The sequence below is a fragment of the Kogia breviceps genome, chromosome 15 (genome assembly GCF_026419965.1).
Source record: "Kogia breviceps isolate mKogBre1 chromosome 15, mKogBre1 haplotype 1, whole genome shotgun sequence".
NCBI classification, from domain to species: Eukaryota; Metazoa; Chordata; class Mammalia; order Artiodactyla; family Physeteridae; genus Kogia; species Kogia breviceps.
This window is the reverse complement of record NC_081324.1, coordinates 67,540,821-67,557,921: the sequence shown is the minus strand read 5'-3', so window position 1 is coordinate 67,557,921 and position 17,101 is coordinate 67,540,821. Positions and strand designations below refer to the sequence as shown.

Below are 17,101 nucleotides of genomic sequence, written 5' to 3'. Positions count from 1 at the left end.
AAGTCCGTGTGCCACAACTACTGAGCTCACGCTCCACATCTACTGAAGCCCAAGTGCTCTAAAGCCTGTGCTCCGCAGCAAGAGAAGCCCACGCACCGCAACAAAGAGTGGCCCCCGCTTGCCGCAACTAGAGAGAGCCTGCGCACAGCAACGAAGACCCAACACAGCCAAAAATAAATAAATAAAAATAAATTAAAAAAAAAAAAAAAGAAGAAGAGGCCTGGGTTCCTCATCCCACTACAATCCCAGGACCTAAGGCTGGCTGACTGTCAGGGTGCTCTGACCTCTAGGTGTCCTATGTCTTTGGGCAGGTCTGTCCTCAGTTGCCTTAATGAAAACCCTGCAGCCCTCACCCTATCCTGGAGGATTTGAAAATGAATGAGATCAAAGGCCAGATGGGGCTGGGTGAGTAAGTGAGTCACTAGGTGGCTGAACTTTCTGTAAACACCTTCCTGGAGGCCGCTTCATTCCTTGATTCCAGAAAGCTGAGTTTTACCAGCAGGAGCTTCCTCAGCACCTCCCATCTGACCCCTCAACCAGTGAAGGTACTCCCTGACCATCTGTGCCCACCTGCTCCTGACAGGCGGGGAGTGACTGAGCTGTCTCCCCACCAACCTCTGCTCTTCCTCATAAAACCCTCCTAGCAATATCCTCAAGGGCAAGTTTGAACTCCTGACCACAGCACGAAGGGCCTGTAAGATCTGGCTTCTGCTGGCATCTCCGGCCACCCTCTTCCCACCCCTCGAATTGCATTCTTCCCTCACACCATCCTCAACCTCACACAACGAGCCCTGTCCCCTCCCTCTGCCTGCAGTGACCTCCCAGAGCTAAGTCCACCATAAGGCAGATGTCACCCTCTCCAGGCAGAGTCTCCTGACCCAGGCAGCAGGAGCAGGTCTCCTCCCATAATTCCCAGGCCACACAGTGGTCCTCACCACTCCTGGACCACCAGGAACAGGGGAAGGCACTCTTTCATAATCCTTCCCATGCTTAAGCCTGAGTAACAGGGATATTTCATAAGCATCAGAATAGATCACATTTCACAATCTACCCTTGGGGTCTTTGGAGTCTTCTTCTTCTCCTTTATCTGATTCCAATGACATTGAAGATCTGACTTTTGATCTCTTAAAGAAATAATTAAAAAAGAAGGGACAGCAATGGCCTCCCTTGAAATAATCCTTCTCAGACTGAAGCAGTTCAGAAACCCAGTGTGGATGCAAGGTATTGCCAAAGAGATCAGTGCTGTCCTCCACAGGGCCAAGGCCTCATATACTCCTGCTCTGGCAAAGCAGCTCCAAGAAAGTCTAACTGAAGGGCCCTGCTTTCACAATTACACTTGCTGATTCACAACACCAGCCTTAAGGTTGAAAAAAAAGCAGGAGGCAGGGACAGGGCAAGGACTGGGCTTCTGCCCAAAGGACAGTTGGCCAGTTCCCTTGCTCCCCCCTTGTTTCCTTTGTCAGCTTTGCTCAAGAGCTTCTGTGGTGGAGAAAGTGGAGGCTGCCCCTTGCTGTGTCTCATGTCTTCTGCTCAAGGGTTGGAAAGAAAGCCAGTGTGTGTGTGTGTGTGTGTGTGTGTGTGTGTGTGTGTGTGTGCGCGCACGTGCGCACAGTGTTGAAGGGTGTGGAAAAGGTCCTGATGCCTGATCCTGCCCTCTTTTCTGTGAACCAGTCTCTGTGAGCCAAAGAAAGGGCTCTCCTTAATAAGCCAATTTAGGGTTCTCAATCTGGGGATGAGAATATTCTAAAACAGCTCAAACTCTATGAGGGGGTACGTTTTCCTGGAGATAAGCTTTCATCTGATTCTCAAAGGAGTCAGTGACCCAAAAGATTAGGAACCCTGGCAACAGGCGGAGCTCTCTCACACCACCCTCGCTTGTCTGGAAATGGAGCCAGACAGCATCTCTGTCTGGACCCTCACAGACGTCTACAGCCCACGGACCTAAATGCTGCCCTTGCCTCCACTTACAACCCGCTACCCCACCTCACGTTTTCTCCAGAGTCGTTAAGACTCCTCCTTCCAGCTGACCTCACTAAGCCCCGCTTTACTCCCAGATGTGTCCTTTTCTGCCCCAGCAGCCCAAGCAGGCTCTCACCTTCAAACCCACACTGAAGCCCTGGCCCCCCTCCATGGCCTCCCGTCACCGCCCTCCCCACCTGCATGCTGCCAGATTAACCTTGTCGCCAGATGGCTCCCCACCCTGCTCCAAGCTCCTAGAGGCTCCCACAGCCTCATCACAGTAAGAGCTCGCACTTACCAAGTGCCTGTAATGTGCCAGGCTCTGTGCTGAGCACCACCTCATATTTAATCCCCACAACCATCCTACAAGTTGGTGTTCCCTTTCTTCAAGTGAGAAAACTCAGGCTTAGAGTGGCTAACTGACTTGGTCAAGGTGACATAGCCGGGACTAGAGCTGTGGATTGGGCAGGTCAACTCTAGAACCTGCCTTCTTAGCCACCAAGTGATACTGCTCCCCAAGTGCCAAGCCTGGCATGGAGCCCTCCTTGATCTGGCCCCAGCTTCCTCCCCTGGCTCTTGCACTGCCCTCCCAGAATGCTCCACTCCAACCAAACCGGCCTAATAATTGTTTCTCTAACTAATCGTGCCTGCTTTTGTGCACTCACCCCAACCTCTGTCTAGAGTATAATTATTAAGGGTCTTTCCTGGGGAAAATAAAAGAAATTAACTGATGATCAGGCAATAGATTTGAATGAGAAACCAGAGGTTGTTCCAATGAAAAAGTTGGATGTGAAATTTCGTACACATTATGCTCTAATATGTTTTAAAAAAAATACAAAGAGAAAAGACTAGAAGGGAATAATCACCAAATCATTGTCTCTGGTTGCCGGAATTTAGTAATTGCTTTCCTATTTGTTTACACTTTATAGTCTTTCAAAATTTTCTAAATTAACATATATTACCTTTATTATTGCGGCGGGGGGAGGAAGGAAGGAAGGGAAAAAGACATTTCTAGGGATAACTAAGCTCTGTAACTGGGCATTTGCAAGTCTCTATCCTACAATCTCAGGGTGAGGAGTGCTGACAGGGGTATCCAGGGTGAGTAGCTCTCCATGCCAGTCCAACGCCATGAGTAGCTATTCAAAGACGAGTCCACTGCAGCACTGTTCCCTCTGTAACTTCCCAACAAAGCTTCCGCCTCTGAGTGAACCTTCCAACCCATGGCCTCCTGATGGGATCCAACTGCTGATGTCTGTTCCCTTCACAACCCCAAAGGGTCCTCCCTGAACTCTGCCCCCATCTGTTCTCAGCAGCAATGCAAATCTCGACATTTCTGAGGCAGGCCCATCACCCCTGAGGCAGGGAGTGGCCAAGAGCGAGAGCTTGAGAGTCAGGCCCAAGTGACATAAGTCCCAGCCTGGCCACTCATTAGTCACGGCCTCTCAGGCAAGTCCCTAACATTTAACCTCAGTGTCCTTAACTGTAAATGGGGATGATGACACCACTGACATCACAGGGCGACTGGGAGGATCAACTGAGATGACATATGAGGAGCGTCGGCAGAGTCGCCAGGGAGCACTCAAATAACCGTTAGCTGTTGCCACCGTTCTTACTCTCATTGCTGAAGCAAACTCCCCGACTCCTTCGACTGTTTGACACATGGCCTGATGCTAGGACTCCAAGATCCTGGAGCAGCTGTGTAATGCCCATTTTTGTCTCCACTCCCCCACCGCCACTTAGTCACTTCTTTCAGATTTGACACACACGTCCACTAAGACATTTCCAAGCATCACCCACTGCTGCTGCTCTGAATCCCCCTGTGCTCATCCGGGCGCCCGCCTTTGGAATGTGGGGGCCATCTCTGTGCCCCCCCGCCCTGCCAGCCCCAGGCCACAGGCCCTACTCACCTATCATCTTCTGCAACAGCGGGGAGTTGCCTTTTCCAAAGAGCACACAGAGGTCCAGGATCTTTGGGATGTCAAACAGGAAGTTGTTGTAGAGGATTTCTCCAAAAGCAGAGGGGGAAATGAAGTGATCCTAAGGAACAGTGCCGAAAGGATGAGAGACTTTCCAAAAACATGTGCGTTGCAGGGTAATAGCAACCTCACAAGAAACAACCTTCAGGTCCATCAGCAGGGGTCTGGCTAACAGAAGAAGCTCTGTCCACACCGCGGATATGTCTGAGCCTCGTGGACTAACCTGGAGCAGTGGTCACACTTCATCTTAATGTAAACAGAAGCAAAAGCTCACTATAAAACCATCAGCTGGGGAATCATTCTAAAATATTTATGTGTAAATCACAATGATGTCTGGGACTGTTTAAAATACTCCAAGAAAAACAGAAAACTCAGGGGGGGGGAGCAAACAAGATGTCGATACCTGTTGAACCCAGGTAATGGGTACGTGGGAGTCATTATACTTCTGTGTATATTTGAAAATTTCCATGCTAACAAGTTAAAAAAGCAAGATATTATTTTAAAAATAAATATGCGCGCACACACACCCATTGAAAGGAAAAAAGTTTCCTGAAGGAACATGCACCTTGACAGTGGTCATTTTGAGAGGAGGGAATTTTGTGAATGACTTTCATTATCTACAAAATATTTCTGTTATGTTTGAGTTGTTTATAGACAGCATTATTATTTTTAAAATCAGGAGGAAAAAAGTAAAGGTTTTTAAAAAGCACACACGAGTTCCTCTAAAAACTCAGAATCAATGTTTTCGCCCTCTGACGCACAAGGAGGGCACAGTCACGCGCCACCTGGCACAGGGCCCTCGGCTCCCCATCGATGAAAACATTGGGTGTAAAGCAGGCGACCCGGTGACTTAGAGGATAAGGGAGGTGGCACAGATTTCTTCCCCAATGGTGGGAATAAAAGCAGAGGGGAGACAGAAGAAACATGATACTTCCAGAGCCTTCCTTCCCAGGGGTGAGAGCCTGGCACAGAGGTGTCAGGTGGCGGTGGTGACCTGTCACGGGATCCGGGGCTTACTCTTGATTCCTTGTGAGTGGACATGCGAAGGAAGGTGAGAAAAACACTTCGGTGGAGGCGCTTCTCCATGTCAACGACCTCAGGGGCCGGGGCCACCCACTCGTCGAACTTTCGGGGGACATAGTGCAGGTAGGAGTCCAGGCACTTCTGCAGAGTCTCGTCGAAGACAACCTAAGCCAGGCGACAGAGGATAGCAAGGGCTTGTTACTGAGGCCCAAGGGCGTGTGGATGGACTGTGCAGGGCTCACGGCCCATCAGCCCTGGCCTGTGGCAAACACTCCAACCCCAAGGGACCGAAGAGGTATAAATGAGCCGAGGGCTAAACACGAGTTTCTAAAAATGACGTGTTGGAAGGCGTTGTGTAAACATCATTAAGACTGTGATACAAGTCAGAGCAATCCAAACCACAATTTGCTGTTAAGGATCCAGTGTAAGAAGTAGAGAAAAAAGCATCTCCTGGGAGAGAAAAACAACAGCACCCAACCAATGGCATGTCATGTGCTTTGTCTTAGCGTGAATTTTGATAGAATGTTACCTGGCACCAGAATTTATCGTGAGGCAGGGCCAGGAGCCAGTCGAGGTCATTGGCTACGAAGGTGGCGCGTTCCAGGTACTCCTCCACTAGGGCGGGAATGTTGTCTTTAGGGGGCGGTTTGTATAACACAAAATACCGGTCTGCCTTCTGCTCGGGGTGCTACGGATCCAAAAACCACGTGTTAACGTGGCAGAGGTTAGTCAGTGAGGGCCCATTTGCCAACCCACAGCAATGACAACACTGGGCTGTTCCAACAAGTGACCCTCAAGCATAAAGAACTGAGTGTCTCTGACAGAGGTGGCTTGGTTGCAGCCAGGGAACACCAGGCGGGCATTAAATACCATGTTTTTTGGAGAATATTTAATGACATGGGGAAAGGTTAAGGGAAGAAAAAGCAGGACACAAACCTCTCTATTTTATATAACCAGTTTGGGGAGTAAAAAAAGAAGTACACATATTTAACACATTCACACACTGGTACAGATTTTTTTTTAAAGTGTGTGGGTGGTGGTGGGGGCAACCCCCCAAAGCTAACAGTGGCTATCTCTAGTGGAAGGGATTATGACTTGACTATATTTTCCCATTAAAAAAAAGAACATGTATAATTTTTAAAATTATTTTTTAAATCATACAAGTTAGGCATGAGCATCTTTTCTTTCAAGAACTCACAATAGTACAGAAAGGTAAGTCGCCTGGCCCATACCCCCAGCCCGTGTGTCAGTCCAGAGGTAACCCCTCACCATTCCCTGAGCATCCTCACAGACCTTTTCTAAGTATTTACATTAAAATGTGCCCATATGAGGCATTTGTTTGGACCCATTTTCATCTTTCTGACACAAACAGTATCATACTGTACATATCACTGTGCTATACCCTTTGTATAATCAGAAAAAAACCTCAGCAACTTTTTTTTAAAAGATGCTAATCAGGTAATTGCAGGTCTCAGCTTAGCATCACAAGCTCTCTCTTCCAACCCTTACCTAGCCATGAACAAATCTTACTTTGTTCACCATAAAGAAGAGAAGATGAGCTCAGTTTTCTCCTCTGACTACATAAGGGCTGCTTTCTCTGGTGGGGAGGTGATAACAGGAAGAAGGCTGGGCTGCGTCTCAGCTATTATCAACCACAATCCACCCACTTCCAGGTCTGTCAATCCACAGGGGACAGGAAAACCACAGCTGATTGGTCAGTCTCCTCGAGAACCACCTACACCTCCCAACTGCCTAACGCAAGTTTGCAAACTGTGGAGTCTGCGTCCGCAGGATTCCTTGTGGGTCACCTGCCAGGTGAGTCTTCAGGACCCCTCCCATTTAAATCAGAATTTATACAAAAGGAATCCTGCTGCCTGAAACAAGTTCAAAACTACTCTCTAGGCCCTAATTTCATCTCCTTGGTTTTTGAGTTCCCCTCCTGCCTTTGTCTGTTGACATCTCACCTCTTAGGTCACTTCTCAGGCCAGGCTACTCACCCCACTCGCCCAACAGACACACACCCCGGAGAGTCTACCTCCCTACAATCCTACACATTTACTGGCACCCTGCTGCGCACATGAAGAAAGGCATCCACGTGCTTCCAGAGCCCACTCTGCAGAGGGGAAGATGCACATCTAAGCTATCAAATGAGCACAACACAGACAGCTCAAACCCGGCAGAGGGACTGTGAGAGGGCAACAGGTGATTAACTGTGCCTGGAGGACCAGTGGCCGCTTCCCAGGGCCGGCAGCATCTGAGCTGCTGGCCTTTGGAGGATGAGAAGGATTTTTAGGTGGAAAACACAGTATTTTTATGGAGGCATAAAAATGGGCTATTAAAAAAAAGGGCACAGATTGCACCAGGCGGTGGGAGATGGATTTGGAGGGAGAGATGCTGGAAGGATAATAAAAGCCATCACTCATGGAGGACCTGCCCTGTGCCGGCTGCTGAGTAGGCCTGTCCCCCAGCCCATTTCTTTTTTACCTACAACTATTTCAAAGGGAGACAGTATTCTCCCCATTTTACAGAGGAGGAAACCAAGACTCAGTCAGATTCAGGAACTTTGCCAAGGTCACAGGGCTAAGGAAGCAATTGAGGCAGGATTTGAACCAAACCTGACACTGCAGACCTACTAAATGACCTAAGGTACCACGTGTCACCCTGGTCTCACTGCTCATCCTTCTCACCCCAGCTCTGATCTCACCTCCTCCAGGAAGTTTCCCAAGTCCCACCCTGACTAGGTTAGGGGTTTCACCCAGGCTCCCCAACACCTGCATTCTGTGCTTCCCCGACTGTAGCACTTGTTAAATTGTATCAGAAGTGCTTGCAGGTCTGCGGTTGCTGTGGAAGGGGACAGAGGAAGGGATAGATTATGGGGGGGGGGGCACCAGGACACTTTCGGGAGTAGTAGAAATGTTCATTATCTTTTTTCTTCTGGCTGCACCACATAGCATGTGGAACGTCCCTGACCAGGGGTGCCAGGGGTCAAACCCATGCCCCCTGCAGTGGAAGTGCCGTCTTAACCACTGGACTACCATGGAAGTCCAGAAATGTTCATTATCTTGATTATGGTGATGGTTTCATGGGTGTATGCAGATGTCAAAACCAATCAAATCGTATAGTTTAAATAAATACATGCAGTTTATTGTCCTCCAATGATACCTCAATAAAGTGATATAAAAGGGAGGGCCTGCCTTCTCCTTCTCCTCCACTACCCTGCAGGTCTCTGGAGGGAGTCTGAGTCTTGCTCACCACGGCAGTCCCAACCCCTTGAACAGTGCTTGGCATCGAGCAGACTCTCCAAATACATTTGCTGATTGAATAAAGGAATGCATGGAGGTAATGAAGGACCAGATCCTGCCAGGGTCTCTGAAGGACCTTCAATGCCACGCTCAAAGTAGGGGCCACTGGGGACTTCCCTGGCGGTCCAGTGGCTAAGACTCCATGCTCCCAATGCAGGGGGCATGGATTCGATCCCTGGTCAGGGAACTAAGATCCCACATGCCGCATGGTGCAGCTGAAAAAGAAAAAAAAAAGAGTAGGGGGCATGGAAGATTCCAGGGCAAGGAGCAGCAGGCTCCAACTGTATCTTCTACTCTTCAGGCCTGGCTTAGGTCCCACTTGCTCCATGAAGTTTCTGAACATTCTCTGCCCATCAAACTTCTGCTCTGTTTATCTTGATAAGAAACTATTTTGGACTGTTCTCCAAATGCTCCACTTATATGAGTCTTGTCTTTCTCAAGAGCCCATTCACTCTCTTTGGCCCAAGACTTGATTTCTTTTGGATCTTCAATAGTAAGTATGTGCATCTACATGGTAACTACTCAACAAACATTAGCTTCAGCTATCACTCTGCAGAGGCAGCCTGATGGCTGTCCCTTTGCTGGAGATCTTCTCCCAAGTTGGGACTAAAGAGACAAATACAGGGCGGGTACACCTCTGAGGACAATCTTTCAGGAGCTTCTGGTGGCCTGCAGCACAACCAAAAGACTGCCCCTCAATCAAGAAGCTGTGTCTTCCTTAGCTCGTCCCTCTTCCCACCCTACACCCCATTCATAATGCCACTGTCACCGTCATAGCTGTCATCACCGTCTTCATTGAGTGCTCACTATGTCCTAGGTTCACTGCTAATTCACAGGCATCTCATTTAATCCTCACAACCACCCCCTCAAGGCTGGTTCTACTGTTACCCTTTTTTGGATCCTGAGGCTTAGAGACATTAAGTAACTTGCCCAAAGTCACAGGGCCAAGTCTGTGTGACATTAAACACAAAGCCGGGTTCCTTAACTCTGCTTCCACCCCAGGTGGTTGGTGTAGGAGTCAGGCTCTCAGGAGTCCAGGCCAATAGACTCAGATCCTCCTGCCAGGTCCACCCTCCTCCCATTGCTCTGCCCAGCTAGTGCTTATTCACCCCTCAATACCCAGTTCAGGATCCCCCTCTTTCTGGAAGGAGTCCCTGGCAGTGTGTGCTCTCCCACGACCCTAAGACCTCCCCGTACCCATACACTCCGCTGGTCTGGATCAGCAACCTGGACTTCCTTCCATCATATCCTGATCATGCTGCAGAGAACTACCAGTCTGCTTTCTCCCCTCAAGGGCAGGAACCACGTCTTTTCTCTTTGTAGCTCCAGTGCCTGTCACAAAGCGTGGCTAGGGTCCTTGACTCATTTACTGAATGTCTCCTGAGAGCTACTACGTGCCTGGCACTGGAAAACCAGAACAAAGGGAAGGGCCCAGTCCCTGCTCCCAAGGAGTCCACAGTCTAGCAGCCCAGGTGTCCAGTACACGGGGAAGGACTGAGGTGGGAAATCAGACCCAAGGAACCCGTCTCCACCAGCGCTGACCAACAGAACCTCTGCAGTGACAGAACTGCTCTAGACGTGGTCCATGCTGGCCAATACAGTAGGCTCTTACCACATGGGACTATTTTAACTTAAATGAACTAAAACTAAATTAAAAATCCAGTTCCTCAGTTGAACTAGCCACAATTTCAAGAGCTCAACCACCACACGTGGTGAACAGCTAACATATTGGACAGAAGAGTTCTCGATTTTCTGATCAATAACCCCCTTACATAAAAAGATTATGAATACAAGGATATATTGCACAACACAGGGAACACAGCCAACATTTTATAATAACTATAAATGGAATGTAACTTTTAAAATTGTGAATCACTATGTTATACACCTGAAACATATAATGTTGGACATCGACTCTACTTCTATTAAAAAAATTTATAAAAAAAAAAGTTATAAAAAAGAAACAAGAGGCTTTATAGCAGAAAGTTTAAGCGTATGGGCTCTAGGGGCAGCCAAGCTGTATTCCCATCCTGGCTCCCCTAATTTTCCAGTTTTATGACCCTGAACTTTTAGTTTCCTCATCTGTAAAATGGGGACAACCAAAATGCCTACTCAAAGGGCTGTGGTTCGGCTTACATGAGATAATCCGAAAGGTGAAAGGTTTGGCCCAAAGCGAGTGGTCTATAAATATATATATATTTTTAAAATTTTTATTAAATTAAAATTTAATTTTTAAATTTTAATTTATTTATTTATGGCTACATTGGGTCTTCGTTGCTGTGCATGGGTTTTCTCTAGTTGTGGCAAGCAGGGGCTCCTCTTTGTGCATGGGCTTCTCATTGCAGTGGCTTCTCTTGTTGTGGAGCACAGGTTCTAGGCATTTGGGCTCAGTAGTTGTGGCTCGCGGGCTCTAGAGCACAGGCTCAGTAGTTGTGGCACACGAGCTTAGTTACTCCGCAGCATGTGGAATCTTCCCCAACCAGGGCTCGAACCCATGTCCCCTGCATTGGCAGGTGGATTCTTAACCACTGAGCCACCAGGGAAGTCCCCTCTATAAATATTAAGTACTATTATTAGAGAGTAGTTAGGAAATCATAGGAAGCCATCCAGAAAGCAGGAAATAAAACACCAAGCTCTTGTTTCCCACAATTTTACTCAAGCTCTCAGAAAATACTTCCTCCCACCTTGTTCAAGTAAGCTCATATTCTTGGGAAAAGAGCAAGGGGGTATGGGGACTCCAGTCCCCGCGTCTGTCTCCTCCAGCACCCTGGCACCTCTCTGTGGCTCTAATCTCTCCCCGCAGCTGGTAATCGGCATGCTCACAGCCTCCTTAATTTTCAGTCTCACAAGCCCTGCCAGGTCTGTGTGTGGTGCTTCTCAGCCTGTTCAGAACTGACCTCTGAAATCAGTGTGCCCCGCCAAAGGGATAGCAGCTGGGACAGCTCTGAAAAAGGCCCATCCGAAACCTGAGCATCTCCCACAGGGTCTAATCCCCAGACCCAGCTTTGGGCCAGCCCCACTGCTAGGCCAGCTCAGGCTGAGTCAGTACTGCCATCAGACTTTGATTCAAAATGAAACGCTTTGCAGGCAAGGTGTGGGGTGGTGACATGGAAAATACCACTCAAATTCATGCTGCTTGGAAAGGAAACTTCTACGCTGGGCCTGGAAGTACCTAATAGCGTCCCGACTACTGAATTACAGACTGTGGCCCTTGGGTCATTCTAGAACAGATAAAGAAGGAATTTACTTTTTGCTTCTGAAATTGCAAGAATGATAATATCAGGCTGAACCGCCTCAAGGCACCGGCTCACCAGCGCTGGTGAAGTCCTCAGCTTCCCTGTCTTCAGGTCCTTGTGGGTGATCTGGAGTTGGTCCAGGGGCAGAGCTGGCATTGTGCTGCATTGACCCTCCTGAAAGGAATATGGATGGGAAGAAGACAGCAGACACAGAGACTCCTGGGGGCAGGGGCCTGCTTTGGGGCTGATCCCAGAGCCAGGAGAGAAGCTTCAACCTCTGGCCTCAAAGGCTTCAAAGGCCTGGTTCCTGTACCTACTAATCTAGACCAAAGTGACTTTTTTGCCTAAAGCAGCAGTTATCAGCGGAGGAGGAAAACACTCCCCAGGTGACTCCTGATATATTCCCACCCAATCTGAGAAGTACTGGTTAAAAGTACTTAGATTATCTTTATTATGGCTCCAGGTCCGTGCGCTCCTTGGCCTGTGAACTCTGTGAAGACAGTACCTGGGCTCACCTTCTCTTGCTACCTTTCCTGTGACAAGCATAGGCCTGAAACAGACGTGGCTTCATCAAATATTTCATGAACAATTGAATATGAGGATACTTTTCTTACCACTCTAACCAGATTTTAAGTCTTTTGGGGGTCGGAGCCATGGGCCTTTCTTCACTTGCAGAGGGAGTTAAGCGTTTACAACCTTTCTAAGCTTCAGGGAAGAAGGACACGGATAAACAGGAGGACTAGGGAGGTCAACAGAATTCACAGAAAACTGCCAGAGCGAGCTCCTTTCTAGAGAGGCACAAACTGGCCTCAGAGTGAGCAGCAGACACCACGTCTCCTGTCTTCCCATCCAACGCTCTTTTCTCAATACAACTTGGCCCAACCTGTGGAAGGACATTTGTATTGGCTGAATCATAGCACAGAAGTGACTCAGGCCTCAGACATGCCACAAAAGGCCAGCACAGTCTCAATGACGACATGAAGACATATCAAGGTTGGGATGAGGAAATCATCACCTCCTGAACCCTCACAGAGGAGCTGAGGGGCATGGTCACCCATGAGTTACTGGAGTCCCAGATCTCGGATATTAGGCCTGGCCCTGGTGTTATGAAGACTGATAAAGCAGGGTCTCTGCCCTGGGGGAGCTTCTGATCCAATAATAATAATGACAATAGCAGTAGCGGAAACATGCTTCTCATGTGCTGGTGCTCTTCTCAGTGCTTTTCTCAGCATGAATTTGCTTTATACACCTTAAGTTGCTTTACATGTATTAATGCTCATAACAACTCTAAGGTTGGTACTATTATTACCTTCATTTTATCACTGAGGTAACAGGGGCTTGGAGAAGATAAGAAACTTGCCCTAGGTCTCAGAGTTAGTGGCTGGTGAAGCAGGCTGGCTCTTAACCATTCGCTGTACTAAGTCTAGTGCACTTGAGCTGGTGGGGGCTGTGGCTGTCGGAGAAGCATTTCTAGAGGAGTGCCTGAAGGCTCAGGAGAGCCTGAGTTGAGTCTTGAGAGTGGAGACTGGCCAGGTGAAGAAGGGTGTCCCAAGCAGGGGAAACGGCAGGAGCAAAGGTAAGGAGGTAGGAATCAGCTTGGTATACAAGGAACCTTGGTTCAGGGGCTGCTTTAAAGACTGTGAAGATATCCATCTTCACATTGGATGCAAAGAGAGAGGTCCAGTCTGTCTAGTCCTCGAGGCTTGTTCCAGCTCTAGGATCTCAGTGGATAGTGGATCAGACACATGGTCCCGTGTCTGAGCTTTCATCTTTCACCTTTGCAAAATGTAGATAACACCATCTGTTGTATATACATTACTTCCAATCAAGTTACTATCTTACTAGCCTTTTGCAATAACCCAGATAAGGACGACAAGGATTATTATGCTCAGATGTCCAAAGAGGGGCCCTGATTTGCTCAGGTAAATACATGAGTGGCCAAGTTGAAACTGAAGCCCAGCTCTTGTGCCTGGGCACCTGGGTCTCTTGTGCTGAATATGCTAATAATACTTCTTTTCTAACCCCTCAGCGATGCTGGGAAGGCAGCTGGAAACATTAGTGGTTGGTTCACCAGTGCAGAAGTCACAAGCCCAGTCCTTTCCATACTCACCTTCCAAAGACAGTAGTGGGAGTGTCCAGTGTGGGGACCTAGGGTGGGGAAAGAGTCATAAGGAGGAGGCGGCTCTCCACCCTTATAATTCTAGGCCCCATAGTTCAGGCCTAGACAGGTAGAGACAGCAACTGCTTCTGGAAGAAATCTACTCCTACAAGCCAGTGCCTGTAAGGGTAGTTCAGACCCAGGCTGGTGTGATGGTTGAAAGAGAAGTTTATAGTTCTACAGCCTGGGTTCAAATCCTGGCTCTATCCTACCCATGTTGAGACCTAGAGACAGTTCCTTAACTTCTCTAAGCCTTGATTTCCTCATCTGTAAAACTGGGATGATAACAGTACATAATCTCATAAGCTCTCAGGGTTGACATGAGAAGTAACCAGTACTAAGTCATCAGGATAGTACTTGGCACATACTAAGCACTCAGTAAAGTTCACTTCTTGTTATTAGTCGAGTCCCAATCATAAGCAGAGCACTTTGGGCTTCCGCAGTTACTTGACAAACACTAACTGAATACATTCTGGGTCCTGGGCATGGAAATGACTATCATTCCGTGTTGTTACAGCTGTAGCTGGAAATTTCCAGAACAAGCACGGCAGAGAAAGGAAGGATGTCACTGAGAAGATGACTTACAACCTGGCTGTTGAAGGATAGGAGGAAAAGAGGAAAAGGAAGGATATTCCAAGCAAAGAGCAAGCATGAGTAAAGGCTCAGAGCCTGTGGCTTTGAAGGAAGAGGGAGACATTTGGGATGGCTGAAAATACAAGGTCAGAGAGCAGGTGACAGAAGTGGAGAGAAGAGGTTGGATAGGAAAGATGGAGCCATTTTAAAAAGAGCCTCAAATGCTATGCTGAAGATTTTGGCCTTTCATTTGAAGGCAGTGAGGCATCATTTAAGTAGAGGAGAGACACCATCAGAAAGAGAAGATAATAACCTGGTGCAGGAGAGGCCTTCTATGAACCACTGGAGAGCAAAAACTGTGTTAATTAACTGTGTTAATAGGCAATTCAAAGAGTTTTTGAGTACCTACTATGTGCCAGGCACCGAAGCCTGCCTGGAGAATCCTAAGGAGGGCAAGTAACAGACCTGATTCTGCCCTTCATAGAGTTTACAGTCTTGATGGTTAAGACAGATATGAACCAGACAGCCTTACAAACAAGTAAAACTCAACACCGTAAGTATGCTATGCAGGTAAGGTCCTTGGGACTAAGACAGCATTTAACAGAGAGAACTAACTTGAGGGAGAGAGGATGTCAAGGAAGTTTTGAGTTTTCATCTCAAGTATGAGTAGAAATTAACTAGGCAACGACTGGACTCTAAGTTCCAAAAGGATAAGGACAATGATCATGATGATATCTGTGCCCCACCAATGCATCCTCAGTGCCAAGCAGGGCAGTAGATGCCAAAAATTAGGAAAGGTCCCCATATTGACCAATTTCAATAAGTCCTGGGAGCATCCCCAGGGATACTGCTGCCTCAGTTTCTGTCTTCACCCTTCTGGTCTCAATTCAATATTACTCTTCTCAGAGACCTTACCAGACTGCCCTATCTAAAGTATTCACTCCCCTAGTTACTGTCATATCTTTAATTACCTAGCGCATTTGTCGTTGACTGTCTCCGCCCATTAGACTGTAAGCTCCATGAGGGCGGGAGCCTTGTCTGTCTTGCTCTGTTTGTATTACCAGTGCCTAGATCTGTGCCCGGCACATAGAAGGCGCTGGACATATATTTGTTGAACGAATTAATGAACACCGAGGAAACTGAAGCTCGGGGTGAAGTGGGAGGATCGTGACTCCTCCAAGGCCAAGGTCACTCTCGGGCCGATCCTCGAATCCGAGACTCTAAGCTCTGGCGGCCTAATTGGGCGGGGGGCGGTGGAGGGGTCGGAGGAACGGGACGACTCGCGGCCCCTGGGGCAGCGTAACCCTTGGCCCTGCCGTGTAGGCAGGGAGGCCCGAGGCCGCGTAAGGCACGGCTGCGGCCCTTCCCAGGCCCGATGCTCCACATCCGGCAGGGCCCAGCCACGTACTCACCTCGGCGGCTCCACTGCCGGTGCTGTATCGCCGCCGCCACAGCCGCCGCGGTCCACGATGACAGCTCCCACAGCACCGGCACTTCCGAGGTCAAACTGCGATTCCGCAGGCGCAGACAGGAAGCCTCGGCCCGGCCCCGCCCCCGAAGCCAACTGCCTCCTGGAAGCCGGGCCCGGGGCCACGCCCCCAGCCGCAAGACTCTGCCCCCATAAGGAACAGCCTGGCTGAAACCACGCTCCCTGTCCCCCCTTAGCTCCCTTCTTGCTTTTGCAGAGAGAACGGAAGGTGGGCGGAGAGCAGGTATGGTTCCACCTCTTGGAAAAAGCAAGTATGGTACCTGGGTTCTTAGGATCCTAGGCTTCCACCTCCTTCCTTAACCTACTCAGTCATAATCTCAAGTCCAGGAGGAATTCTACAGCTGAATGCTGTAAGCTGTGTCAGAACACTGAATGCTTCCCTTTATTGGCATCATTTTTTCAGGCAAACTGAACATCCAATGATATGGAAGGGACAGAAAAAAAAGTGCCAGTAACTCCATGTTTTTTTCTTCTGGCATCACATCCATTGGGCACACAGGAAATATAACTTTTATCTTGGTGGTTGGTTGGAAGAAAATAATGTGTGGCAGCCTTTGGTACAGAGAAAGCTTAAAATAGGACTTCTGGCAAAAGTGTATGGATTGGTTTCATCATTCCCGATAGGTATTAATATCACTGAAGTTTTAGAGCTAAATAACATAACTATAAAAAGACAAAAACGTCCACTAAGACACCTGACTTCTCTAAACATGTCTCAGTTTCCTCATCTGTCAAAAGGGGTCATTGATACCCACTTCATCATCATTAGGAGACTTAATGAGATAATACAGACAATAGCAAGCACATAGTAGGTGCTCAAGTGGAGAGAAAGGAAGGAAGAAAGAAGAGGAGGAAGGGAGGAAGGAAGGAAGGAGACTCCCTATCAGTTGGAGTGTTAACCCTTATATTTATTTCATCTTTGTTTTCTCTTCTTTGCCTGAAAAGATTAATGAGGAATGTGAGTTTCCAAAGGAGGCATCCTTGTCTGAGCTATCATATGTCCAACTGAAATGAAGTTAAAAAGCTACTATAGGGACTTCCCTGGTGGTCCAGTGGTTAAAAATCTGCCTTCCAATGCAGGGGTCATGGGTTCGATCCCTGGTTGGGGTACCAGGGATCCCACATGCTGTGCAGCAACTAAGCCCCCGCAGTCTAGAGTCCGTGCACCACAAGGAAAGATCCCACATGCTGCAACGAAGATCCCGTGTGCTGCAACTAAGTCCCGATGCAGCCAAATAAATAAATAAAATTTTTTTTAAAAAACCCACTTTAACAGGAGAAACCTTAAACCATGTATTAGTTACACACAAGTATGAGGAATGTGGGGGGCCTCTATTCTCTAAATTAAAAGAAACACAACAACAACTTTAAGAGCAATTATTCGG

The 17,101-nt window shown here is 48.1% G+C and overlaps 1 protein-coding gene across 23 annotated transcripts in view; it reads right to left on the bottom strand.

The window, feature by feature from the left end:
* The window catches only part of ASCC2 (activating signal cointegrator 1 complex subunit 2), a 41,009-nt gene extending 24,916 nt beyond the window's left edge, over window positions 1-16,093 (bottom strand). For 2 of the 23 annotated variants that reach the window (XM_067015147.1, XM_067015149.1), the window contains exons 1-5: window positions 15,640-15,771; window positions 11,572-11,670; window positions 5,488-5,646; window positions 4,953-5,123; window positions 3,867-3,996 (exon numbers count right to left, since the gene is read on the bottom strand). In XM_067015147.1, the coding sequence (XP_066871248.1) occupies window positions 3,867-3,996; window positions 4,953-5,123; window positions 5,488-5,646; window positions 11,572-11,652 (541 nt within the window). In that variant the 5' untranslated portion in view covers window positions 11,653-11,670; window positions 15,640-15,771. Of the gene's footprint in view, window positions 1-3,866; window positions 3,997-4,952; window positions 5,124-5,487; window positions 5,647-11,571; window positions 11,671-11,933; window positions 12,047-13,606; window positions 13,645-15,639 lie in introns of all 23 variants that reach the window. The other 21 variants (XM_059040890.2, XM_067015153.1, XM_067015163.1 and 18 more) reach the window with 19 other exon arrangements.
* Window positions 16,094-17,101: the final 1,008 nt, after the last annotated feature.